General features: G+C 42.9%; 1 protein-coding gene across 1 annotated transcript in view; it reads left to right on the forward strand.

Annotated features, from left to right (window-relative positions):
• The window catches only part of LOC144766893 (serine protease 27-like), a 92,150-nt gene extending 72,325 nt beyond the window's left edge, over positions 1-19,825 (forward strand). Inside the window, exons 5-6 of the mRNA XM_078650603.1 lie at positions 4,378-4,547; positions 17,754-19,825. Coding sequence (XP_078506729.1) covers positions 4,378-4,547; positions 17,754-18,041 — 458 coding nt within the window. The 3' untranslated portion in view covers positions 18,042-19,825. The remainder of the gene's footprint in view (positions 1-4,377; positions 4,548-17,753) is intronic.
• The last annotated feature ends 6,865 nt before the right edge of the window (positions 19,826-26,690 follow it).

Here is a 26,690-nt window from a genome sequence, read left to right on the forward strand (position 1 = left end):
AGTGGGGGTAAGGGCGACGCTCCTCCGCCCCCATGGAGGAACCGTGGCTGGCCAATGTTACTACAACCGAAGCTATGTAGTCTCCAGTTGGTAGTGTCATTGTGGGAGGGAGCCAATTCGTGAAGGCATCTTCTGGTTAAAGCTGTTAACTGACTGAGAAAGGCAGTCTATGTTATTGATTTCCTGAAAATCATTGACAAGGATAGTGAACAAAAAAAAACCTTAAGGGATATAGGGGTCACTGAGAAGAGATAAATCAAGCCCAGAGTCCTTGTTTCATCACAGGACACAAGTTATCTTTGCTTCACCACACAGTCCACCCAAAGAGAAATGAAGACTGTAGTTAATGTCATGTGTGAGTTTAGAGGTTAGATGAGAAACAAAATTCCAAACAAAAGTCTGACGCCTTCTAAAAATAGCTTACTTCAGATCAGGAACAGGGGATCCAAATTTATGGTAATATCAGTCTCCCAAATGCAGTTGCACTTTGACCAGACCGCCAGGCTATGCTTGCCCAGCTATGCCCCTGGCACTTTAGGAATGGGCGTGAGCAGCGATGAGAGGGAAACCAGACACTCCCTGTCGCGTACATATTTTCTTAGACTTGAGTGTTATTCATGTAATTAAGAATTCGTGGACACCAACAACCGGTTGTAGGTGCTAGGTCTATCTGAGCAATCTTTATTTGCCCTACACTTACTTAACACACCAGTCCAGGCATGTCTTTAACTATGTACAGGCCAATGCCTGCTCAGACATGCCACCAGAGGTGCATGGGTGTTGCAAGCAGGCAAACCAGGGTTCCCAAGATACATTTAAAGGTGAGAAATGTAGACAAAGCAGCAGCATCAGTGAAGAAACACACATCCCAGCTGGAATGGAGGACTAGTGTCTACCTAACATTTCACCCCAGCAACACAGCAGCTGGCTAATGTATGGCGAAATCTTAGGAAATCAACAAGCAGCACATGAAGTAGAGAAATGTAATACACGCTGATACACAACAGGTACTTGATCCCACATAAACTTTGTCATATGCATGCCAACATGAAAGGACTACATGCCCATCACCCAAGACCATATAAAAGCTTTATTCCAAAAAGAACACAACAACCACCGGATTTATCAACAGTGGCACAAACCAGTGGAAAGTGTTGATTTGAGATTGAATTTCCATAGCAAAAGTGCTGGATATTCCATAAAAGTCGCAAAATATCCCATAGCTATTCTTTCCTCAAGATCTGCCTCGACCCCACTTCTGAGAACACGACACTGGCTACCGGTCAGAAAGAGAATTGTATTTAAAATCTGCTGTGTAACCCACAAAGCTTTAATGGGGAAAGGGCCTAGCTATTTACACCAGAAGGTCACACGCTAATATCCAGTTAGGAATAGGGATCCATAGATAAAGCGTTACTTACCACCCCCCGCATCCAACGGTCAAGGTGTGGAGGCAGGTCTTTCTCTTATATGGCTCCCACTTATTGGAATAGTTTGCCATTTGCACTGATTACATCAAATCTAAGAAATTACTGAAGACGGATTTGTTCTAACTCAGGTCTCTGCTCCTGCTGTGTGCCCATCCTCAGTGCCGAGATACCCCTGTTGGGGTGATCCGTGCGCGGTGGGAAACAACCCTTACAACGCAACTATTACAACGCACACCGTTACAACGCACACCATTACAACGCAGGATCCGTTACAACGCATGCCTTTACAACGCATGACATTACATAGCAGATGCTATTACAACGCATGCCATTACAACGTAAGTATTGGTAAGTATGTTATTTTTTAAAATCATTTTTTTTAAATGTAAATTAAATAAATTAATTTAAGTAATAGTATATATTTAGTTTTGGGTTATGGGGTACAGGGGTATTTTTAGGTTTCAGGGCTAGGTATGGGTTTTGGGGTACAGGGGTATTTTTAGGTTTCAGGGCTAGGTATGGGTTTTGGGGTACAGGGGTATTTTTAGGTTTCAGGGCTAGGTTTGGGTTTTGGGGTACAGGGGTATTTTTAGGTTTCAGGGCTAGGTTTGGGTTTTGGGGTACAGGGGTATTTTTAGGTCTCAGGGCTAGGTATGGGTTTTGGGGTACAGGGGTATTTTTAGGTTTCAGGGATAGGTTTGGGTTTTGGGGTACAGGGGTATTTTTAGGTTTCAGGGCTAGGTTTGGGTTTTGGGGTACAGGGGTATTTTTAGGCTTCAGGTTTAGGTTTGTGTTTTGGGGTACAGGGGTATTTTTAGGTTTCAGGGCTAGGTTTGGGTTTTGGGGTACAGGGGTATTTTTAGGGTTCAGGGCTAGGTTTGGGTTTTGGGGTACAGGGGTTTTTGTAGGGTTCAGGGCTAGGTATGGGTTTTGGGGTACAGGGGTATTTTTAGGTTTCAGGGCTAGGTTTGGGTTTTGGGGTACAGGGGTATTTTTAGGGTTCAGGGCTAGGTTTGGGTTTTGGGGTACAGGGGTATTTGTAGGGTTCAGGGCTAGGTATGGGTTATGGGGTACATGGGTATTTTAAGGGTTCAGGGTAACAGGTATTTTTAGGGTTCAGTTTTTAAATAAATAATTTTAAATAATTTAAATAATTATTTTAATAATTTTATTATTTTTTAATATTAGTTCTTTAATAATAATTGTTCTTTTTAAAATAAACTCTTTTTTAAAGTATATATATTTACAAATTAATTATTAAAAATAATTTAATTTATTAAATTAATTAAATTTTAATAAATTACATTTTTTTTTTAAATAATACACTTACCTATACTTACGTTGTAATGGCATGCGTTGTAATAGCATCTGCTATGTAATGTCATGCGTTGTAAAAGCATTCGTTGTAAATGTATCTGCGTTGTAAAAATTGCGTTGTAACGGTGTGCGTTGTAAAAGTTTGCGATGTAACGTCATACATCCGTGCGCGATATCAAATTAAAGTAACATAACATAAGATAGTCATGTACTATGTTGCATCAAAGGGGCACCCCGTGGGTGGAGCATGGACTTTCTCAAACTACCATCCAAGATTTTTAGTAAGCTCTATCTACTAACATTTGTAGACAGGGATTTGTACCACAAAATACATCTTCTTCAGAAAGGTGCTTAAGTAGGAGAAAGGTTTTGTTTTCTCCAAACGTTTTCCAATTCGAATGTGTGCTGCACTGTATAGTACACATGAAGAGTGGGACAAGTTGTAAAGTTAGTCTAAGTATACTGTTTTGTGCTGGAATGGTAACCTTCTAGTACAAAGCCCTGGCTAGACTCACCACACACACATATGCACTATGGTGTGTAGTAGTGTGGTTGATGCAGAGCACCCAGGAAGTGTGCGAGTCCTTCGAAGAGAGCAGCAGTGCCATATCGTTTTAGATATGGTGCTGTCCTGCTTTTTCTTCCTTTTAGACAACCCAGCGCATCACTTTTGGTTGCTGCACTGCTTGCATGAAAAAATAAATCATTTGTCCCTTAGTATTTATCTATACCGAGGGTTGGAGTAATGATCAGGTGCGGTATTGCAGCATCACTGTGAGTTGTTCAACTCAGAATAAGACATGATATGTGGCATCAGGTATGGCACATGGTTTCAGCTTGGTTTGCCTTTTTCCTATTCTTAACAGTTTTTCTTGTTAATTTTCCATCAGGTTTCTCCTTGCATCGTGTTACAGTGAAGGGTACACAAAGTGTGGGTTAGCCTTTCTAACTTGTAATTCTGATTAGGGTTGAAAGATGGAACCTACCATTTCCAGATGAAACTGGATTGCAACCTCCCTCATTATAAGTCCCTTAGCCTTGTGGAGGGGTTAATAACACGTGTGAGTGCAACGAAAGATGGAGACTGTATAATACACTTTTTAAAATTATTTTAGGGTTTTCTGCCCTCCGAAAAATTGTTGAAAGGCAATTTCTAAAATGTTTTCCCTCTTCTATGAATAATAGCTTAAGTTCCTCATGATCCTCCTCTTACAAATCTTACCTGGTAACCCCTCCTCTACAGAGCTTACCACTGAATTATTAATATCATAATATATGACATGAGCGAGGCAATTTTTCCCTATATTGGACGAACCGTGGTGTAATGTAATGTAATGTAATGTAATGTAAAATGTAAAATCGCACTTATATAGCGCTGCTATCGCTCCGAGGAGCATCTTGGTGCTGCACTCCATATGCTATAGCTCTTTACCTTTTGATATAGCTGAAGAAACAAGACTCTGTTACACCATATATGATGTTACCAGATTCTCTTCACATGTGTTAGTTTAATGCATGCATGACAATGGGGGATGGGGGGATGCTTATTATTGTGCTGCACATGGGCCTTCTAGACCCTCACTCAATGACATATATACGAAACCCATTGCAATGCCATGTTTCTTCTCAGGCGGTAATTCGTCCCCCAGGGTACTGCAGGAGGTTGAACTCCCCATCATCGATAAGAAGACGTGTGATGAGTGGTACCACCTCGGCTCCCGGGGGAGCTCCACCGTCCCCAAAGTGTATCCCGATATGATATGTGCTGGGTACAAAGAGGGCAATAAGGATTCCTGCCAGGTACGTGAACAAGGAAGCGCCAACATTCCTATGGTATAGCTTATTGCGTTTGAGATCGCACACTCTAGAGTAGAGAGATCATGATCTGCAGTTAGACCAGTCATCAAAGTGTAATCTCGTCTCTGCCTCAAACCGTCTTTCCCTACCCGTGCGTCTCCATAACACCTACATGCCCCTAGGTGAAAGAATCTTGCCCTACAACAACTCTACTCCACTTCTTTGATGACCCTTTAAGGGTTGCTCCTCTAGTGATGTATGGAACAGTTTGTCATGTTGCTACATTAAGTTTCACTGACATACTTCTCACATATACCTTCACAAAGACTATGCGTGGTGATGTTATGATATAAGAAACATTTTTTCAGAGCATACATACATCCTGTGGTCCCTTGATGCAACAGTAATATAACATTTCTGACTGTAACATATTCAAATTAGCTGGAAAACAAAAAAGCGTTGAGCTTTTTATCCTGAAAATGCAATGGGAAGAGGTAAACTTAAGGTCAAGAGTCAGATTATTCCATAGCTGAGAGGCTACGGTGGAGACAAATGTTCCATATTGTAAATATGTTTTTTAACATAAAACATTCAATAACAAGTAAAAACCTCCAGAGCCTGGAGATTGGTACACTGGCATACCCTGTCTGTCATGACTTTTCTGGCTTACTGTTTGACCCTGAGCAGCAGTTGATAGAAGGTCTAGGGTGCATGTTTGTGTGGCATCCACTTATATACTGCACATACATTCTTATCCCTGTGTAAGCCAGACACACAGGGGCCTAGGATCTGCTAACCACTTCACAGACCATAAAGGGGTGACCTTTTTCATGACCATTGCTAAGCAGAGCATTTCAAAAAATTCTCAGTAGACCATCCGGGCCTGGCAAACATCAATTTTTTATTAAACGTTGGTCAAAGGAAATAGAAAAATACCCTTAGTACATTTTTTTTGTAAAATCTTAAATATTTTCTAATAACTGTCACCCAATTGTTACAAATGCCAGTTTTCAGATAATGGAGCATGAGTCTGTTGAATATCAAAGACTAAATGTATTCATTTCAAAATAAAGTTTTGGAAGCAATACATTTTTACATATCCTTTGTAGAGGCATGTTCAGGTGAGACATTTAGTATAGAATATGAATATCTAATTTTCTAGAACGGTTGGACCCATTCCAGAGATTAGGAATATCCAAATAAGATAAATTACATATATTGGATCCAAATGAAGCTCATGTACGTTTTCTGTGGTTGTTCTGAAGCGAAGGCATAGATCCTGCCATCCAGGACTTATCACTTATCTTGAACAGGAGTGATCACCCTGGGCTAGTAGATGTTATCCACACCAGAGTTTAGGGCTACCCACATGAGATCAAGATAACTCCTGTAAAATCAGTGATTATACTGACATTCCAGCATGATCTGTCTCTCCTAGAACTGCTAGTCACACCTGTTCTAAAGGAACATGAGCCACTGTCCCTTCATCTATGGCCACATGAATATTTGATTAAAGTTTGTGAGTGCCCTCTGCTGGTGTTTCACGAAACTAGTAGAGATACATTGATATCTATTAGTTTACTAATTGGAAAATTATGAAAAAAGGCCACAATTTAAGATCATGGCTACTAGTTCTAGCACTAAAAGCTGGATGAAGCAACTGAACTTCCAGCTTTATTTGTGCATTCAAATTTTACTGTTCAGCATTTTATTATTGTACATAAAGACCTACACTCATATAAAGATAAAGCTCTGATTGGACAGCGGCCTTCAAGTGCTATACATTTTTTCCATTCTGTATTTGAATTACAAATCCTCGTCACCTCCTACAGTCAGCCATGCCTGCTTGACTACTCTATTTTTTGGAGAGTCAGCTACCAGATAGCAATATTTCACATCCAGTGAGCAGTGCAGTAGTTACCAAAGTACTGAAAAGCCAGTGGTAATTCACCAGTTACTTATAGAATTGCCCAATACCCACTGGTTACCCATGGAAGCAAATATAAGACACTTGACTCACCCACTTCCACCCTTGTCAACTAACCAGAGGTCTGTTTCGTTTTGTCTGAATGCCACTTCCCTTCTGCCATTGTGAAGCTGAAAGTGGCTTAGTTTCTGCCGCATCAATATTTTGTAAGAGTGGTCCCTACAATGGTGGGGAGCACACTGTGTTCTTTAAATACCCCTCACACACCAAAAGAACCCTTGATGTCATGCTTCATCATTGGGGCCTTCGCACCCCTCTACGGGATGCGGCGTGCTACTGACCAGCGACTACTCGGGAGCACTTTACAATTTGGCTATGTGTGGTGCGTGTGAGGTTTCAGTGTGTTTAGGTGAGTGGTGGGTTCTGAAAAGTGACAAAGTGAGGTTAAAAAGTACCTTGCACGTGAGGTCTACAAAAACTTTAATGGGCCCCCGTGCTGGTACTGTTCAAAGAGTGAGTGTGAGGTGTTTTGTATGTTAATGTACAACACCTTGTGTGTATGCCGTCGACATGTTTTGAAGCTAGGCTTCTTCTTCAGGACGGGGTGCACAGATCCCCACCTTACTCACGTCCCTCGAAAATTTTGGTTTGTTTACAGAAAAGTGATATTAAAGCAAAAAAGGCTAGTATGTGCCTACTTGTCTGTTCCAAAGTTTCTACAATGAGAACCTGAAAAGAAGGACAAAAAAGAACACAAAAGGAGAATATTTTTGGTATTAACGTTATAATATCCAGTAGTGCAGGTTCAGTGACCTAAAAAAATGTGAGGGCTACAACTGCTAGACATAGTATGTCATCCTATTGTGGTGGTGTGCCCTGTAAGAAAGAACACACACAAGACATACACAACATAAAACACACTCTTTCGTCCATTAGCCTTATAGGGTTATGATGAATCTTATTTTGTTAATCGTTTTAGGAAAGAAACAATTATGAGCATACTTGCTGCCAAAGTGCTGGTTGGCACCATGAGCCTCCAAACGGTGGGGTCAAAGTGCTAGTTGCGCCCTGCAAAAATAAGGTATACTCCTCACTCTGTATGAATGCCTCGTATTCACTTACTTCTGGTGGTGGCAATCGAGGTTTCTGTGCCTTACTTTGAAGTAAGGCACAGAAATTGTCCTGTAGCAGTGAGTATAGCTATGCACTTAGCAACCTCGATTGCCACCACCAGAAGTAAATGAATACGAGGCATTCATACAGTGCCATGAACTGATGGCTTTTAGAAAGGCGGGGAGGTACACGGTCAGGGTTATGAAGAAAGGTTTCCTCCATCTACCGTCCTGTCAGATGAACAGCCAAGAGGGGATGTGCCATTTTCTTGTGACTGTGAAACTATGTGTGAGCTACATTTTCTTTGTGACTTTGAAATTTGATGTCTGATTCAAACTCTCGGGATGAGAGCTAAACACATTAGTACACATGTATACAAAAATATGTGTTTATGGCGGAACCCAAAAAAGTTTCTACAATTTTTGACACAGAGGAAAGCTTTTCGGTGAAAATGGGCCCAAAATGAAAAGCATCACAATTATATGAAACACTAAATACATAGGCTCAGATTAACAAAGGTGTCACGCAATGCAATGTAGCACTCAACGGTACTGTGCAGCGTTGCGTGACATGGAGAGAGCAAGAGAGCACCATATCTATATGACACTCTCTTCCCCGCTCCCTAGCGCCCGTGCAGAATTTTGCTGCAAAAGCGCCACACACACACACCTTTGTGCCATAGTGCAAGGGTGCATGTGTGAGTCTAGCAAAGGTTTTGTACCCTCCCAGTACAGAAACCTATGGCTAGGCACGTTTTAAAACATTTAGTACTTTGTATATGTGCTGCACAGTGCAACCCACATGCCAAGTCGGAACAGAAAGGAGAAATTAAAGCATTTATCCTATTAACGCCTGCTTTCATGCGGCATTATGTTTTGGTGCAAAACCTTGTCTACTAATTAGTGAATAGTGTTTTGTGTCAAAAAACATGGGTGGCTGCATGGGACCTCCAAAGTACCACCCATGTAACACCCTCTTTGTGCTAAGTAATGCAAAGCAGCAGGTCGCATTGGTTTGCATTTATTTTCCTTACACACCAATGCAAATACCAATTAGGGTTGAATTGTAAATTCCCAAATAGATTTTGCATCGGGTTTGCATTAAAAAAGTAACGCAAACCTGACACAAAACCTTGTCTCTGCTAGGAAAGCGCATGAAGTTGTAATGCTCCCGTGGCACAGCAGCAGGCAGTGCTGTAACAGATGCTACTGCCATCCAATTTTTGTCATGCTAATGTGGATGATCATAGTGCCACATCCAGGGTCTCCCCTTTCCTAATATGTCTTTTTTAAATATACTGTACACACAGATGTGTGTTTATCCAGTGCTTAATTTGAGCCAGTGGTTTCCTGTGCTCGGCACTGGCACTTAATTGCAGGCACCAGCATTTGAAATCAATCAATCAACAAAATTTGTAAAGCGCGCTACTGACCCGCTAGGGTCTCAAGGCGCTGGGAGGAGGAGGAGACGCTACTGCTCGAACAGCCAGGTCTTGAGTTGCTTCCTGAAGGAGAGATGGTCCTGGGTCAGCCGAAGGTGGGTGGGGAGGGAGTTCCATGTCTTGGCCACCAGGTAGGAGAAGGATCTTACTCCGGCGGTGGTTCTGCGGATTCGTGGGACGGAGGCGAGTGCGAGGCTGGCGGATCGAAGCTGGCGGGTGGGTGTGTAGAATGTGAGGCGGCTGTTGAGGTATTTGGGGCCCGTGTCGTGGAGAGCCTTGTGTGCATGGGTGAGGAGCCTGAATGTGATCCTCTTGCTGACGGGGAGCCAGTGCAGTTCTCTCAGATGGGCAGAGATGTGGTCGTGGCGGGGGATGTCCAGGATGAGTCGTGCAGAAGCGTTCTGTATGCGCTGGAGTCTTTTCTGGAGTTTGGCTGTGGTTCCACCGTAGAGGGTGTTCCCATAGTCCAGTCGGCTGGTGACGAGGGCCTGGGTGACCGTCTTCCTGGTTTCGGTGGGGATCCACCGGAAGATCTTACGGAGCATGCGCAGGGTGTTGAAACAGGATGACGAGATGGCGTTGACTTGTTTGGTCATTGTGAGCGAGGAGTCCAGGATGAAGCCCAGGTTGCGTGCATGGTCCGTTGGCTTGGGGGCGGAGCCCAGGGCCGGGGGCCACCAGGAGTCGTCCCAGGCAGAGGGGGAAGGTCCCAGGATGAGGACTTCCGTCTTGTCTGAGTTCAGTTTCAGACGGCTGAGCTTCATCCATTCCGCGACGTCTTTTATTCCTTCCGGGAGGCTGGTTCTGACGGTGGTTGGGTCGTTGGTGAGGGAGAGTATCAGCTGGGTGTCGTCAGCGTAGGAGATGATGTTGAGGTTGTGTTGGCGTGTGATGGATGCAAGGGGGCTCATGTAGACGTTGAAGAGGGTGGGGCTGAGCGAGGATCCTTGCGGAACGCCGCAGATGACTTCGGTGGCCGCGGAACGGAACGTGGGGAGGTGGACTTTCTGGGTTCTTCCGGCGAGGAACGAGATGATCCACTCCAAGGCCGTTCCTTGGATTCCGGTGTTGCTGAGGCGCTGTACTAGGGTGCGGTGGCATACGGTGTCGAAGGCTGCAGAGAGGTCTAGGAGGATGAGGGCGGCTGTTTCCCCTTTGTCGAGCAAGGACCTGATGTCGTCGGTAGCTGCGATGAGGTCGGTCTCGGTGCTGTGGTTTGCTCGGAAGCCGGAGTGCGAGGGGTCGAGGGATCCGTTTGTCTCGAGGAAGGCGGAGAGTTGTTTGTTGACGGTCTTCTCGATGACTTTGGTAGGATGTCATCGGTAGCTGCGATGAGGGCGGTCTCGGTGCTGTGGTTTGCTCGGAAGCCGGAGTGCGAGGGGTCGAGGGATCCGTTTGTCTCGAGGAAGGCGGAGAGTTGTTTGTTGACGGTCTTCTCGATGACTTTGGTAGGAAAAGGGAGGAGCGAGATGGGGCGGAAGTTCTTGAGGTCCGTGGGGTCCGCGGTGGGTTTCTTCAGGAGGGCGCTGAGCTGGGCATGTTTCCAGCTCTCCGGGAAGGTGGCGGATGCGAAGGAGCAGTTAATGATGTCACGGAGATGGGGTGCGATGATGGTGTCTGCTTTGTTGAAGATGTGGTGTGGACAGGGGTCGGTTGGGGAGCCGGAGTGGGTGTTGTTCACCATGCAGGTGGTATCTTCGGTGCTGACCGGGGTCCAGGTGCAGAGGGTGGTGGTGGGGGGCTCTGGTTCGGTGGTTGGGTGCGTGGCCTGTGTGCGGAAGCTGTTGTGTATGTCGGCGATCTTGCGGTGAAAGAACGAGGTGAGTGAGTCGCAGAGGTCTTGCGAGGGTGTGATGTCGTTGTTTCCGGCGCTGGGGTTGGAGAGCTCTTTAACGATGCTGAAGAGTTCCTTGCTGTTGTGGGTGTTGTTGTCCAATCGTTCTTTGAAGTTGTCCTCTTGGTGGTGCGGATCAGCTGGTGGGGTTTGCGGGTGGCGTCCTTGAGGGCTGACATGTTTTCTGTTGTCTGGTCGTGGCGCCATGCTTTCTCGAGGGTGTGGCAGGTTTTCTTGGAGTTTATGAGGTCGTTGGTGAACCACGAGGCCCTCTTGCTGTCCGGTCTGCTGGGAGGGTTCTTCAGCGGTGCGAGCTCATCGGCGCAGTTGGTGAGCCACTGAGTGAGGTTGCGGGCTGCTTCGTTGGGGTCCTTCGTGTTGGTGGGAGGGTTCTGGCTGAGGGAGTTGGAGAGCTGGTCGGTGGTGATCTTGCTCCAGCTTCTGTGGGGAACCTGTTGCGGGTGGTGGTGGGTCGTGGTTCTTTCGAAGTTGAAGTGGACGTAGCTGTGGTCTGTCCAGTGTAGTCCGGTGGCGTGACTGAAGGAGATGTGCTTGCTGGAGGAGAAGATGGGGTCTAACGTGTGTCCGGCGTAGTGGGTGGGGGTGTTCACCAGTTGCTTGAGTCCGAGGTTGGCGAGGTTGTCCAGTAGGGCTGCGGTGTTGCTGTCATTGTTGTTCTCCAGGTGGAACAGCTGCTCATTTAAAGATGAGCAGGATAGTAGTTATTTATTAATTCAATACATGTTTAAAACAACTAATATCAGGCACCCAACCTAATTTTTAAAGCTTGGGGGCTTTAAACAGTCTGAATTATCACACTTGTAACACTGTGATGGTTAGTAGTTGTGTAAGTGTCGTCATTGGCAGTGGCAATGTGTGGTGCAAATTGCTGTGGCCTCATCAGGAGGGCCTGGCACTTATATGTTTACAAATTAAGCACTGGCTTACTCTGTGCTTTTATTTGAGTTTAAGGGACTCCACAAATGTAAAGCCTCGCCTACTTCTTTTTTTCAATTTTTAACTGTTTTAGGCATTTTCTGCAGCTGTTGTGGGAGATGAGAGACGTAAGAATAGCCCAGGATCGCGCTCTCCAAATCACATATTCAGTGCTGGCAACTCTGAGATATGGATACAGGAGCTATGGGCCATATGTATCAACACATTTCCCCATAGACACAGAATGGGCAAAACCCTTTGATACATCTGGCCCTAGGGGTGCAAAGTACCCTGCAAGCAGATTGGCTGCTCAGCAGATGGCTGCCCTAACCAAAAACAATAATCCAATGCACCCAGTGTAGGCTTGGAATACACCAAAGTTACTGACAAAGTAATAGTACATCCTTCTTTTCAATGGTCTTATCCTTTACTGAATTTCTTTGAATGTTTTGAAGAATGCCTTTTTGATTTAACCTAACCCTTAGCCGTCCTGTACTGAGCACCAACACAACCGTGCAAAACTACTGAGCAACTTTTGTGCACTAAACATTTGATCCGATTTCCCTTCTCCCTTTAAAACCACCTAGTTCTAAGTATGGGTTCCACAGTTTCTTAATTTTAAATTCATTTGATGAAAATCTAGCTTTCCAGCACCATAATCTACTTGGAGTGGTTTGTTTATTGAAGACTACTCTTCATTATACTATAAACTGTAATTTACCATCCCTCACCATAACTCCTTTTATAATGCATAATCTAGAAAAAAATTCTGTGAGCAGATATGACTTCTGAAGTTGCTACCAAGCAAGTTTTTTCAGATTACTTAGTGAACTGAATTGGAAATATTTGATTTTTTGGCACTTCATAGGAACACAGGCAACTGTTGTGGAAGAGTGATGTAGTAACAAAGGGTGACTGTGGATTCAATCAATTCAATCTTTATTTCGATTAAAAAAAACATAAAAAAGCATGCCAGAAGATTCAATCAACCACAGACATTGCATATAAAATTCTTTTTTTTTAAACTAAAAATGGTTTCACTAAAAATTGAAATACATTGCAATTGTACATGTTGAAAATGTTCAGATTGTCTAGAGACAGCATTAGACCTCTCAAATTAGTATAAATGTAAAGTGCAAGTGCGTACTTGGTTGGCACAGTCCAACAAGACATTTAATTAAAATGGTACTAAAAAGATAAAAGATGCAATAATACATTCACTAAATATCCATTGATTTCATTCTGAATAGTTTAAATTCATTAAGATTGTACTAGGCTAAGAGGTCACTTGATATTTAGATTCAAGCGTGATGGCATTTGGAAGGCAATTGGGAGGGCATGGTTATAATATAGTTTACCTTAACATTTTAGCCCTCTCTTTTTCCTTAGGTAACTAGCAGCCAGCAAAAATCTACTTTTACCAAATACAATAGTTTGTGAGCTATCTGATTTTAATATTCTCAACGCTTCTTGATGTTTCCTAGTTTTTAGGTTCTGGCACAGCGGCTTAATCCATTTACTTCTAGGAACCATAGATACTGGGCAAAAAAATAAAATATGTGCAATATCTTCATTTGTAAACAAAGAATACACAGTTTAAAAGAGGGTCTGAGGCTATCTTTAGAGACCTGCCTGGATATATTGCCCCATACACAACCTTCAATATTACAAATATCCAGGGGTCTAGAATACAGTAATATTCTGAGCACTCCAAAACACCGCAAAAACCTGGACGTCTACGCTACTACAATTAAGAGTCCTACCTAAATGAAAAAAATCCTATTTCGATAAACGGATTCCCATCACTCACCAATTGGTGACATGCTTCATCATCTGGGTCTCCTCTTAAAGTCACTCTAGTGACACTAAGGGCTACAACCCCATCATAGAGACCGGGGAGCCCGAGGATGTTTTTTGTTCTAATAATAAGTTACCAGAGGAGAGCAATTGACTTGTGTGGGAATTGAATGCAGTGCAAAATAACAAAAGTAATATGTGATTTTAAAATTGAACTACGACAGACCCTGTATTTATTCTTGTCTCTCGCAATCCAAACTAAAAACAGTGCAAACGACAGTTTATAACAAATAACTGTCTGATGTTTGAAAAAGAGGTCAACATGTTTCAGCAAAACTGGACCACATTTCGTCCAATGCCTTCTTCAGGACCAACTAGAATGTTGCTACTGCACAGTGTAAAAAAGTAAAAAATAAGAATATAGTGATAAATACAAATACATTTGAAGTGGTTCGAACCGATACAACCGGATCACCTGTAATCAGGAATATATAATCCTTCCTCTGCAAAGCCCATACAGCTAACGGATTCCGATATGCATGAGCAGGATACCTCACCTCACCTGGCTGCGGCTCAGGGAAAAAGGAGGCACCGCCCTTTCCCTCGGTACCTCTTGGCGAACATCTAAGCCGTCGGGGCGGTGTTTTGGAGTGCTCAAAACATTACTGTATTCTAGACCTATGGATATTTGTAATATTGAATATCTTCATTTGTGCCTGATAAACAGAGGGTACACTTAGGGTCCCTTCCTGTAGTCTGTGATGTAGTCTGTGATGTAGCCCACTTAGCAATAAAGGAGTTTATCTGCAGCATCTCATATCTATTTCAGAGAATGTGTCTTTGCTAGCTTGGGTTCAATCTCATCCAAAAATTGCTCAAAACTTGGGACCATTTTAATTGACAGAAATTGTGGAGTAAGTCTCCCTTATGGGCAATCTAAAGTGACTCTGTGCAAAATAAAATTCCCCAAAATATGCTTGATCGCGCTCTTTGAATCTCGCATCAGTAGTCTGGGATTTACCCAAAACCTGCACAGGCCCAGATCCAAGAGCCATTTTCAAATGTGGGCAAACCAAGGGAAGGTAAGGTGGGCATCAAGATCTATTAGTTCATGCAAAGTCTGTCTCTATGTTTCTAACTCTTCAGTGGTCCAGAGTCTGCCCCAATAGGACAACGATCGCCATATAGCTAGCTGTTACAATCTTTTGATGCCAATGTCATAGGTTAACGGAATCACAGGAATATTTTGTAGAAGTGACGTAAACATCCTTATAATTTTATTTTACCCAACTATTAGGGGATTTAAGTTTTAGCCACCCCATAGTTCTGACCCATAAAGGGCAGCAGTTTGGGCCCTAAATGTATAAACCTCCAGGGCCGGAGTGATAGCCTTTGACACAGTAGATTGTTGTTTCTTAACTATAGGGACAGATTTTTGTAATCAAATTGTCCTAGCCTTGTTTATTTGTGGCTTCCACGATAGCTTTGAATCAATTGTAACCCCCAAGTAAATAAAATTGGAAAAACACTCTAATGGTGCTGGGTGCAAGACTATTTTATTTTTAAAGCTTTTATGTGGTCTAATAGCCATGTATTTGGTCTTGGTGGGGTTTCTTTCAAGGCCCTTTAGTCTGCAATAATTGCTGGAGCTGTCAAGTAAGTTGTGTAACCCCCTAGGGGTCTGAGACAGTAAGACTGTATCATCAGCAAACGTTAAGACACAAATATGAGTCCCTCCAAGCTTAGACGAGTCATGGGAGGAATTTTGCAAATGCCGGACCAAATCATTTACATATATTAAAAACAGGATAGGTGCAAGGACAGAGCACTGCCGCACACCCCTCCTGACAGGAATCTCCTCTGTAAGCTCCCCCGCTGTACCCCAGCGTACCTTCGCGAAGTTACATTCATGGAGCCTTACATCTGTTTTGAAATCTCCTCTGGCACTCCCTGTTGGCATAGAGTTTCCCATAAAAGATCTTGTGGAATTGAATCAAAAGCTGCTTTTAAGTCAATGGAAGCAACATATTAATGTCCAAGTTTTATTCTTGTGTATTTCCGGGTTAGACATAGGAGTCTAAAAACGTGGTTAATTGTACTAGTTTTTAGACTGAAGTCGACCTGGCAGGGCAAAAGTACATCGTTCTCCAGTATCCAGTCATTTAGCTTGCCCATGATTTGCTTTGCATAGACTTTTTGGGAGGTATCTATAAAGATTATAGGCCTATAATTAGCAGGATCATACCTTCTTTCCTTTTTGTAAATGAGGACCTTTCTATGCCCCCTTCCAGGATTCAGGGATAGGCTCCCCACTAGCTAATGCATTACTTAAAAGGTTCACGTACGGCACCCATACTTCGGGGGCATGTTTCAAAAGGTCCCCTGGTACCTTATCTTGGCCAGGCGCCTTTGCTGGTTTAATGGCAGCTATGGCTAACGCAGTGTCTTCAATACTAAACTGAAGTGGTGCATTTTGTGTAGAAGCTAGCGGCTCATCAATGGAAACAGTAGGGTCTATATAGACTCCCCAGACACCGCGTACACATTAGATAAGTTTCTGTGCCAAGTACAAGGGTCCAAAAAGTGATCTGTGTCAGCCTTACTTATCTTACTGCCGTGTGCTATTATTCTCCAGAATATGGACTAGTTCTTAAATTTAGCTGCAGTAATAAGGTCACCCCAGTTGGCGCCTTTCCAATTTTTTGGTGCTACTTTCTGCACTTTTTATATTCTGCTCTTTGGTATCTAATCTGAATTATGTTTTTGGCCTCAAGAGCAAGTAAAAGCCGTCATTTGGCTAAAGAGCATTCTTTGTTAAACCAAGGGTTAGAAAATTGGGTATTGAGCCTTGACTTACAGTCTCCCATCTGTGGTTTCCTTAAAGCGACCTTTATATTCTCTGCCAAGCGGCGATGGATTTGTGTAATGGGTATGGATTCTGGACTTGAATGAACATAGGGGATTTAAGCTTCGCAAAAAGCATTATAGATATTTGTAAGGGGTTCAACTTGGCCCATAATAGCGGACCATTTAACTGCTCTCCGGTTGTAAATAACTGACCATTCCGGGTACTTATTTCCCAAGTCAATTGTTTGTGTTTGGTGGGCGGTGACTAACCGCCCAGACAAGGATAAAAATAATGGGAAGTGGTCACTCTCTCCTCTACTATCCACCTTGAAGTTCTGAATATGTGCCCAGTCTGCTATGGTTATCATCAAGTAATCTATTCTTGACCTGGATTTTCCCCTAGAAAAGGAATTCGAAAACTTAATATCTGAGGGGGGAAACATCGTTTACAACGCGGGGATTACATCGCGATGCTATTACATCGTGGTTTTCACAACGCAAGTCGTTACAACGACTTGCGCTAGATGGGGCTCTAGGACAAGGAATAGTATAATTTACTATCCAACACCTTCCCTACTGTTTGTAGACTGGAGTTGGAATAGTAAATTATACTACTCCTAAGTCCAGCGCCCTCCAACACAAGTCGTTGTAACGACTTGCGTTGTAAAAACCGCAATGTAAATGTATGCGTTGTACCATCATACATCCTCTAAGGGGAACCGGCCATTGCAAGCCCTTAGGCCTCTTTCTATAGTGAAATGGACTAGTTACATTGCTGCGATGGAACACGGCACTCAAATTTGTGGCTAAGAGCGGAATCCCCCTGGCCAATTCTTCATCCTCAGAAATAGATTAAATCCCCACCAGTGGTTCATGGCAACAGTTAAAATCACCCCCCACAAGAACAGCTCCATTGGGTTTAGTAGATTCAAAGATTTCCTCCAACCCATGAATAAGAGGTGACTGTTTCGAGAGCTGTGGAATCACTGGGGCACCTTCCATGACAGCATGGTGCTCTAGTTTATCTATAGGACTTTGCTTTTTAAAGGGTCTCTGAGGCTCTCACTAAGGATATGTTGGCGTGATGCTGTCTCTGAGTTTGTTATGGTGGTGCTTCTATCCTTGTGTCACTATGTTTGTGTTTATTTATGGGGTTCTACTCATCAACCTGTTGATCATGGATCCCGCTTCTTGCTTTCCTGCAAGGCATGTGGAACAGGTGGGCTTTCTGTCATTAATGCTGCATTTGATTTGTGTTTGTGCAGAAGTTAGTCAGTGATTGCTCTGCTCTGACAGACTTTTCTCTCTCTCCAGGGAGATTCCGGGGGTCCGCTCGTCTGCAATTGGAACAGCACCTGGTTGCTGGCAGGAATCGTGAGCTGGGGTGATGATATATGCGCCGCCGTCAACAAGCCAGGGGTCTACACACGCGTTACATCCTATACCAATTGGATCACACAGTACATTCCCAGCATTACTTTCAAAGCAGAAAATACAGTCCTAGTCAACGTCAGCCGAGGGCACAAACTATTCTCTGGTCTGGCCAGAACTTTGGGCATAGCAATGCCTGTTATGACAGTGTTACTGCTGATGCTTCTGTGACACTCTGACCTCTTGTAAATGTAGAATTTCAGAGGGTGTTCTTGCACCCAGCCCACAGCACTGGATCCTCAGGGAAGCAGAGAGGTGTCATGGACATAATGCGTTTCGAATGAAGGAGACATCCACATTATCCCGTACAATCAAATGGCATAGGTAGCTGGTGCCAAGTGTATTTGGATTTAACTTCTATCCATTATTGGGAGGATATACGAGAGCCTTCGATATCTACATCATTTGGCTGTACAAAAACCTTGATTGTTAATCTCATTGACATGTATGATTGTCAGAATGTTGTTGATTGTCAGGGATGTATGAATGTGTATGTATTTTGGGAACCTTGGATGAGTGTTGTTTTATGAATGCTGTGTGTGGGGCCTATTTTTACATGTTTAATATGTACTACTCTATCTTTGTTTTTCACTTTGTGAGCCTTGATAAATAAAATGAATTGCATGATCAAAATAAATATATAGACATTTTGTAAGAATTGTGTTCTTGGATTTATTGTGATAAATGTTCCTATGCTAGCCCAGTGTTGTCTATTATTTGGTGACCCTATTAGGGCACTATATATATCCTGTATATAGGCAGGTTGATCTCCTTAGTTTTAGAGCTGGTGCCAAGTGCCCAAAAGAGGAACCTCTTATATATTCAATCAAAATGTGATAAAGTGGTGACTGAGAATGCGTTTCTTTCTGCTGGGATGGCTAGTAGCAAACATACAATTTCAAATTAAAAAAAATAACAAACTCTTTTGTGAGCAAATTTAAGTCTAGATGTTTGTAAAAATCAACAAATTAAACCATATCAAGGCCTCGATGTCTGCCTTCATTCTCTTCATTCTCTCCTCCATTCCCCCATCCCACTGGCCATTTTCTGCCACCTCTGTCTGTCTCTATCATGTGCTTCCGGGACTAGATCAACAGACTCCATAGCTTGCCAGGTTCAGCACCGCCTCATGCTGCAGGTTGGAGATGTGAGGGTACACTCTCAACCACTCCCTCCACATTGAAAGATGAAAATGTTTGGATACCTAGGCTGAAGCTAACAATGTAGTTGAGAATGAAGTGCAATGCACAAGAAATTTGAACCGTAGGACAGATGCTTAATGCCGGCTGTGTGTTGACCCTCGAAGTGTTGTGTTTCTATCTAGGACCCTAATTCGATATTCCCGATTTATGCCCTTGTGTGGCTATAATAGATAATATCCTTATAAAGGCATAAGAATCATATCCATATTTAGTAATAGCCCATGCAGTCCAAATACGGCAAGGCTACTCCCCTAGACTCCTAGAAAGTACAACGCATTCTTTAAACAAACCAAACCTCCAGCAACCTGGGAATTCCCCATGCTTTTGTTTTGATTTGTCCTAGAACTCCTGCGAGCACTGAAAGAACGGCCAGTTCTTAGTGACATCTTTTATTGACATCTTATGTCCAACCTTAAGTCAAACCCGGCACCTTTCAGGTATAAATATACCAATAGTTGCCTTAAGCAAACACACGGTGGTTTGAAGCAGAGCGGCTATCTACTTGCCTGAGAACCCAGCTGATGCGAGAGCCCACGGACGCCGCCCCTCCCCTTTGACGCACTGAGAGTGACGCTGTCTTTTCTCCTGCCGAGAAATCCAGCTCTGGTGTTTCCAGCCGCCCTTGCGGGTTGCTGGGATATCGAGTCCTGAGAGAGAGATACCAGACCTCCTGCATTCTATTACCCAGGTACGGAGCTGACTAAACCCCTAAAGAGAATTCTTGATTCAGATTCTTGGCAAAACCAACTTAACTTAAACTGCTACTTACTTACTCCTTCCCACGTATTAGGCTTAGGTCAGGTACACCGGGGTAGGCGTATTTAGAAGCACCAGTTGAGCACGTTAGTCAATGTTTTAATGTATGTATATATTTTATCTATTTTAAAGTATCATATGGCTAAGAAACCATATCAATGCTTTTACAGTATTATTTTATAATACTCCTTTTACTGTACACACTTTACTTTACTATAAGTATTGCAATTGTGGCAATTCATTTCTCTTGCATGAGGAAGAAGACTGCTCAATAAATAACACCTTTTATTGAAAACGCCCGTCTCTCTATTTCTCTGCACTCTGGTGAAACTAAGTATGCACAACTGACTGAGTGAAATAGCTGTCTATTGTTTTCACACGACTCTAGAGATACACTCTTATTGTGAGGGAGCAAAGTTGTCATGTTTTATGGTTGTCAGAAGCTAATCCCTTCTTGTCTGTCCAGGGAAGTTAAACTCCTCCTTGTTTATTCGAGAAAGTTTCTAGTGACCTCTGAGCTAGCTGGCAAAACTAATTAAGTCTAATATAGTCAGTAGAGACCTAGTCGACCTCAGTCCTACGTCTACACTGCTGTTTATATTATTCCAATGCGCAGAGCCTATTGGGAATATAGGAACTACAATACATGGCGCCCAACGTTTGGTAAGGCGATAAATCTAATGCAAGACGTTAGAGTAACTCAGTCGTGCTTTTTCACACAGACCCTTTTCCCGTAAAAACTCCAATAGACGTCTGGAGTGGGTAAAAGGTTAAAATCCGCCGGAACTTAGTAGGAAGAGATTCCTATGTATAGTTTTGGTTTAGTCAACGTTGAAGGATACAGTGTTCCAAAATATTGTGCACCTAATCTTTGTTTCCTTGGAAACCTGCTCTGCAAACTTTCATTAAAACAATGTCAACTAACGGGCAACAGCAACGAAACCAGTGAAGCTGCAGTAGATGCGAATCAACGGGGTTTCGATTTTACAGGTTTAATGAAAATGAACCGGGTACAATTATCATCCCGGTAAATATAAGAAGAACTTAAACTATTAAACTTATAGAAAATGGACTGACATCACGAGGTGGTACAGTCATATTCGTGGTAGAGGCCCATGAATATCGGCAGACAGAGGTATTCTATTCATGAATACACTTTCCAGCAGCAAACGCTAACAAAAGAATTCCACTATTACAAAATAGAGGAACCTCCGGAGGAATACACTCCTTTCGAGGATGTGGAAATCCCATTAAATTACCAAGAGCACCTGCTCTGGTTTAAAGGCGCCCTAAAACATCAAAATCACATCACCAGGCTCGGTCCTCTAGGTAGACCAGGAGCAACGTGGTCGGTTCTAGCCAGCTACACACCAGAATCCGACATTGAAAAAATGTCAAGCAAAGAACTCTTAGTTAAAATACAAGAATTAACAAAGGCATATAGAGAGTTAGTTCAATTGGCAAGGAGGATATAACTTACCTCCAGAAATTGAAAGAAACAGATATAGCAGAACAACCATTTGAACTTGCCAGAATCATAGAAAAATCCTATGAAGAACTAGGTAGAGATAGTTTGGGTGGGAAACCAGTAAAACCCCAACTAACTGAAAATCCTGAAAAAACATTTATTAAAAATAATCTAAATACTCCAAAAAAGAGTTGGGATGGTAATAAACAATCCACTCCCAAAGAAAAACGATTCCAGTCCAGAGGAATGTCTCCTCAACGGAGAGAAAGATCTCCAGACCGAGGAAACAAGTCTCCCCAGAGGGAGCCCTCTGAGAAAAGATACAACCTTAGAGATAGGGATAAATTGAGAAAACCTGATAGATATCAAGATATTGATACACGTCCCTCTCGATCTTTTCAGACTTCCTCGCAGAAATCGGAAGAGGACGGTCAGAACACAGGGAAGAGCACGTCAAGCCCAAAGACAAGGAACCTGCTCATCAAAGTAAAAAATTACAATTTCCAAGAAAGAAGGTAGCCAGTATTAAAATAATGAAACATGCCGAGGATACTGAGGACACAACTGAAAAACGGAGAGTGGGCCCAGACAATGCTAGACAGCGCAGCAGAAGTGACCATAGCTCGCAAGATCCTGATGAATCTTCTGGAGACAGTGGACACGAATGAATACATTCAGGTAGAAACTGCAGACACCAGAGTTAGCAAACCTCATAAAATATACGAAATAACATTGCGTATAGAGGGAGATAAGACTAGGAAAGTAAGGGGTCTCTTTTGGGATAACCTTTCGAAAGGCTATGACATCCTTTTAGCTGAGAAAGACTGGCCACCGGAGTTTGTCAGTGAGTGCCCTCATGGCAAAGAAATGATTATGCCTGCCTTCTCAAATCATATTTCAATTAATAAAAAATCCATATATGCAAGAACATGGGCAGTGGCCCAAGCTCCTGCATTATATAAAAATCATGTAGGATGGGATGAGGACTCTCCTCCTCACAAAATCCAGTTAAAAAGTAAACCTACTGCACAAAGACAGTACCCAATTAAACACGAAGCTAAAAAGCAAGTCAGGGAGATCTTAGATCAACTTGAATACCAAGGGATGATTGAAACATGCACCTCACAAATGAACAATCCTTTGTTTCCTGTCTCCAAGCCAGACAATTCATATCGTCTAGTTTTGGACTACAGACACTTAAACTCATGTTGCAAAACATTTGCAGTACAAAACTCACACAGTGCAGCACTAATGAATAACATCGTGCGCAAAAAATACAAAACGACATTAGACATCTCTAATGGATTCTTTTGTCAAAACATTGCACCTGAGAGCAGGTATTTGACCGCGTTCTCAATAATGGGGTCGCAAAAACACTTCTGTCGACTCCCACAGGGATTCAAGAACAGCCCAGGATTATTCTCAGCAAGAGTAACAGAGTTACTACAAATATATGATGATGAGGCATTATCGTATGTCGATGACATCTATCTCACAGATGATGACCTGGAGACTCACTTGAAAAGAGTAAACACCATAATACTTGGGTTTGCAGCTGAGGGTTACAAATTCAGCCTTAAAAAGTCACGAATTGCCTATCTAACTGTCCTGTTTTTAGGATATGAATTATCAAGTGAAGGCAAAAGCCTAGCAGACAAAGTGCGCTGTACTCCAAGCACCAAAAACGCTGAAGAACTTACAATCAATACTAGGTTTCCTGAATTTCGGAAGAACATACATTCTAAATTATGCAGAGAGGGTTAAACCACTCTATGAATTAATAAAACCTGATTTCAAACCAAAAAATTGGACTCAGAAACACACAGAAATTTTAAGATCATTGCAAACAGACATGTTAGCTAAAACAAAATTACAAACTCGCAAAAACATACGCAACCTTGTAATCCGAATCATCCCAGGAAGATGCGGATTCACGCACCTGACCTCTAATGAGGGAGAAACGGTACCAATAGCTAACAAATCTCACTTGTACACAAGCAGAAATGAAATTCAGTTCTACTTAAAAAATTCTAATAGCGGTTCAAACTGCTGTAGCAAAAGAAAGAGCCCAAGCCCAAGGCAGAAGAATAACTGTTTTAACAGAAGAGTCAGCTCTTGAGGCATTAACAAGCCCACGCAATTTGACTGCTGTGGCATTAGATCCGAAATGGATACTGTGGGAAAATTCTCTTGCTGCAGAAGACGTGAAATACTATTTTGACCCCAAAATGAAAAAACTAAAAGATCTCAAATATGAAGAAGAATATCCTCTGCCAATCGAAATTCTGCCTCTCGAACAGTACACATGTGTAATCTACATGGACAGATTTGCACAACATTACGATGTAGAGAAAAAATCCTACAACGCAGCGTGCGCGATTGTTAAAGGTCGCTGGCGCATTGGTAAATTTAGACCATTAATTACCAAAACTGAATCACTCAGAAACTGTTCAACTCAGCGAGCTGAAATAAGATCTTTAAAGATGGCACTTGAAAATGCCAATCGTGCATTCCCCACACTAATAGTGTGCGATTCGCATTACTGCGTCAGGTCTTACAATAATGACTTGCAGAACTGGGTTCAAAATGATTACAAAGATGACACAGGTGCCACAATAAAGCATAAAAAGCTTTGGTAACAGGTAGTTCTTTTGCAGAAAGAATTACAAAAGACTCACGTGATACATACACTGAGTCATCAACGTGATGGCGTTCACGTTGCAGGGAATTCATTGGCTCTCAGAGCCACAGCGGAAGCAGCTCAACCGGCTTCCATAGCCACAAAAAAGCGTTCAGAAAAATACATAGACGGGGAAACCATGCTGGCGGTAAAAGCGTCTTTGAAAGACTGTGCAGCATTACCTGTGAACTATCCACTCAATTATACATACATAATTGATGCAAACTCCGTTCCTTTTGCTCAAATCCCTGGAGTGGGGGATAAAGTAATTCCAAACACGAACAGGAGAGTCTTATTATTAGCAGACGCACACATGGGTGAAGGTCTAAGGCACCAAGAGATCTTGAAATCTCTGAAAGAATTACAATCGGAATACTGGTGGCCGGGGATGAGCCTGCAACATAACAAATTTGCAATGGGCTGTCCAAACTGCAACAGAGATCGCAGTCGTGAACCAACCGGAGTAATGCCAGGACCATTTTTTTAGAAAGCATAAGGCTTTCTATACGCAAAATCCAGCAGGACAAATGTGTCCCCATAATATTTAAGACTAGATTCACTTAAAATGTAGACACCAGCACTCGGCTGACGCCAGAACTGTTATACAAAGATTTGTGAGTCCTTATCGGCACATACGCAATTGGCATGCTACATTCTGACCAGGGTCCTGCTTTTAGCTCTCGGGATTATAAGGAGGCCATGACCAGCATGGGCATTGCATTGCGGTACTCTTGTCCCTTCCATCCTGAGGAAAATGCGGTAGTGGAAAGAAAAAAACGGGACATAAAGCAATCTATAACGGCGAGGGTATTAGGTTCGGGTGATGGGTGGGTCCAACATTTAACAAGTGTCCAACGTAGTCTTAATAATCTGCCAAGAAATTCTCTAAAAGGTCTCAGTCCGTACGAACTATTGTTCGGTACTAGAATGCATATTCAGGATCTTGATAGTCACACTTCAGTGGTAGAAGAAAAATGCTTCGATATCAAAGACCGTTTGGCTGTTTTACAGGACTTGAATAAAACAAGAAAAAGCCTGAGCAACATAAAGTTAAAACAACAGCCAACAGCAACTGAAGAAAAACCACCTGTCCCTGCAAGACCTGTCTGGATTCCAAAGATTGGGGATCTGGTCAGAGAGAAGATCGCGGTGAAGAAGGAATTTGGGCCTTCTTACAGAAAAGCAGTACCTGTCTTAGCTGTCAGCGGAACAAGATCAGTTGTACTACCGCCCCTTGCTGGTAAAAAGGAGAACCGAGTTGTATCCATCGACCTGGTAAAACCACAATCATGTGGCCAATAATAAGTAGTAGGCCCAGTGGACTTCCAAGAAATAGCAGAATACCAAAATTTGCTACAATCCAAGAGGTTCAAACTGAGAGACTAATTGTTGAAGTTGACCAGTACAAAAGAAGCCAGGACACAGCTCAGGTTAGTACAACTTCTTTAATGGCCATCCACTCTCCTCACTGACACTATTCTCAACATTCTATCACAAGCTTCACAGCGGGAGGTACCAACATGGGTCAGAGGGCAGGGGTGGACGGAATGAACCACTAGTTGCAACACATCTCCCTTCCTAATAATAAGTGCCCAGCCGGGCGTACACATATGAAGTGTTGACATACAGAAATCGGCTCACAAGGAGGCGATTGACAGAAAGAATTCTGCAAAAAGAAAAACAGGTTAAGGCTGCACTTTTACAATATGATCAAAACTCCACCATTGACCATTTTCAAACTGTACAACATTTTTTAACACTTTTACAACCTTACTGGGGGAAAAGAACTTGCTAATGTCAGTTCCTAATTTGGTGTTCCTTTTGGCTTGCGCCATGTCTCCCACTACCCACCTTGGAGACTTCACACCATGTTTCTTATCATACCACTGTTTGTACTTATCTTGATGTTGTTTGACCTTCTCTCCTGCCTCCTCCCAATCTACATCCCTGACATCACCCCCATTTAACCAGGAGGGGTTAAACTTGGTACTAGGCTCCCTTCCACGTAAAGACACAAAAGGAGAGACCCCAGTTACTTTATTGGGCGCCGTGTGGTAAGCCCACAAACATTCTCTCAAGCAATTTTCAACATCTTGCCCATTAACAATGGCCAGCTGGATGTTCTCTTTGATGACTCTGTTTGCTCTCTCAACCATGCCATTAGCTTTTGGACAGTAGAGAGCTGTGGTCTCATGTTTGATTCCCGAAATCTCCCAAAAATTCTGCATTTCCTCAGAGGTGAACTGTACCCCATTGTCCGTAACTAAAATGGAAGGTATACCTTCTTCACAAAATACCTCTTTCAGGAATAGGATTACAGCTCTGGTGTTGATGTTGTACACAAATTTTTGCTTCACCCAGTGAGAGGTGTAGTCAATCAGAACCAGCATGAACTTTTTTTGTACACCTAGCATTTGCATGGGTCCAATGATGTCTAATGCCAATTTGGTCCAAGGCTTGGTTGGAACCTCTACTGGAGAGAGAGGGGCCTTGTGTATAGTCTTGGACTTGTCGCTCTTGGCGCATGCTCCACATTCTTTCACAGCTTCCTCAGTCATGTTGTCCATTCTGGGGAACCAGAAATTCGTCCTCACTCTAGCTTTGGTGGCGCTACGCCCAAGGTGGCCTTCGTGCGCTAAGTCAATGACTCTCTTCCGTAATTCCCTGGGCGGAATTACCCTGTTATTTCGGTACACTTTTCCTCCGATAGCACT

This window comes from Lissotriton helveticus, chromosome 7 (assembly GCF_964261635.1).
Source record: "Lissotriton helveticus chromosome 7, aLisHel1.1, whole genome shotgun sequence".
Classification (NCBI taxonomy): Eukaryota; Metazoa; Chordata; class Amphibia; order Caudata; family Salamandridae; genus Lissotriton; species Lissotriton helveticus.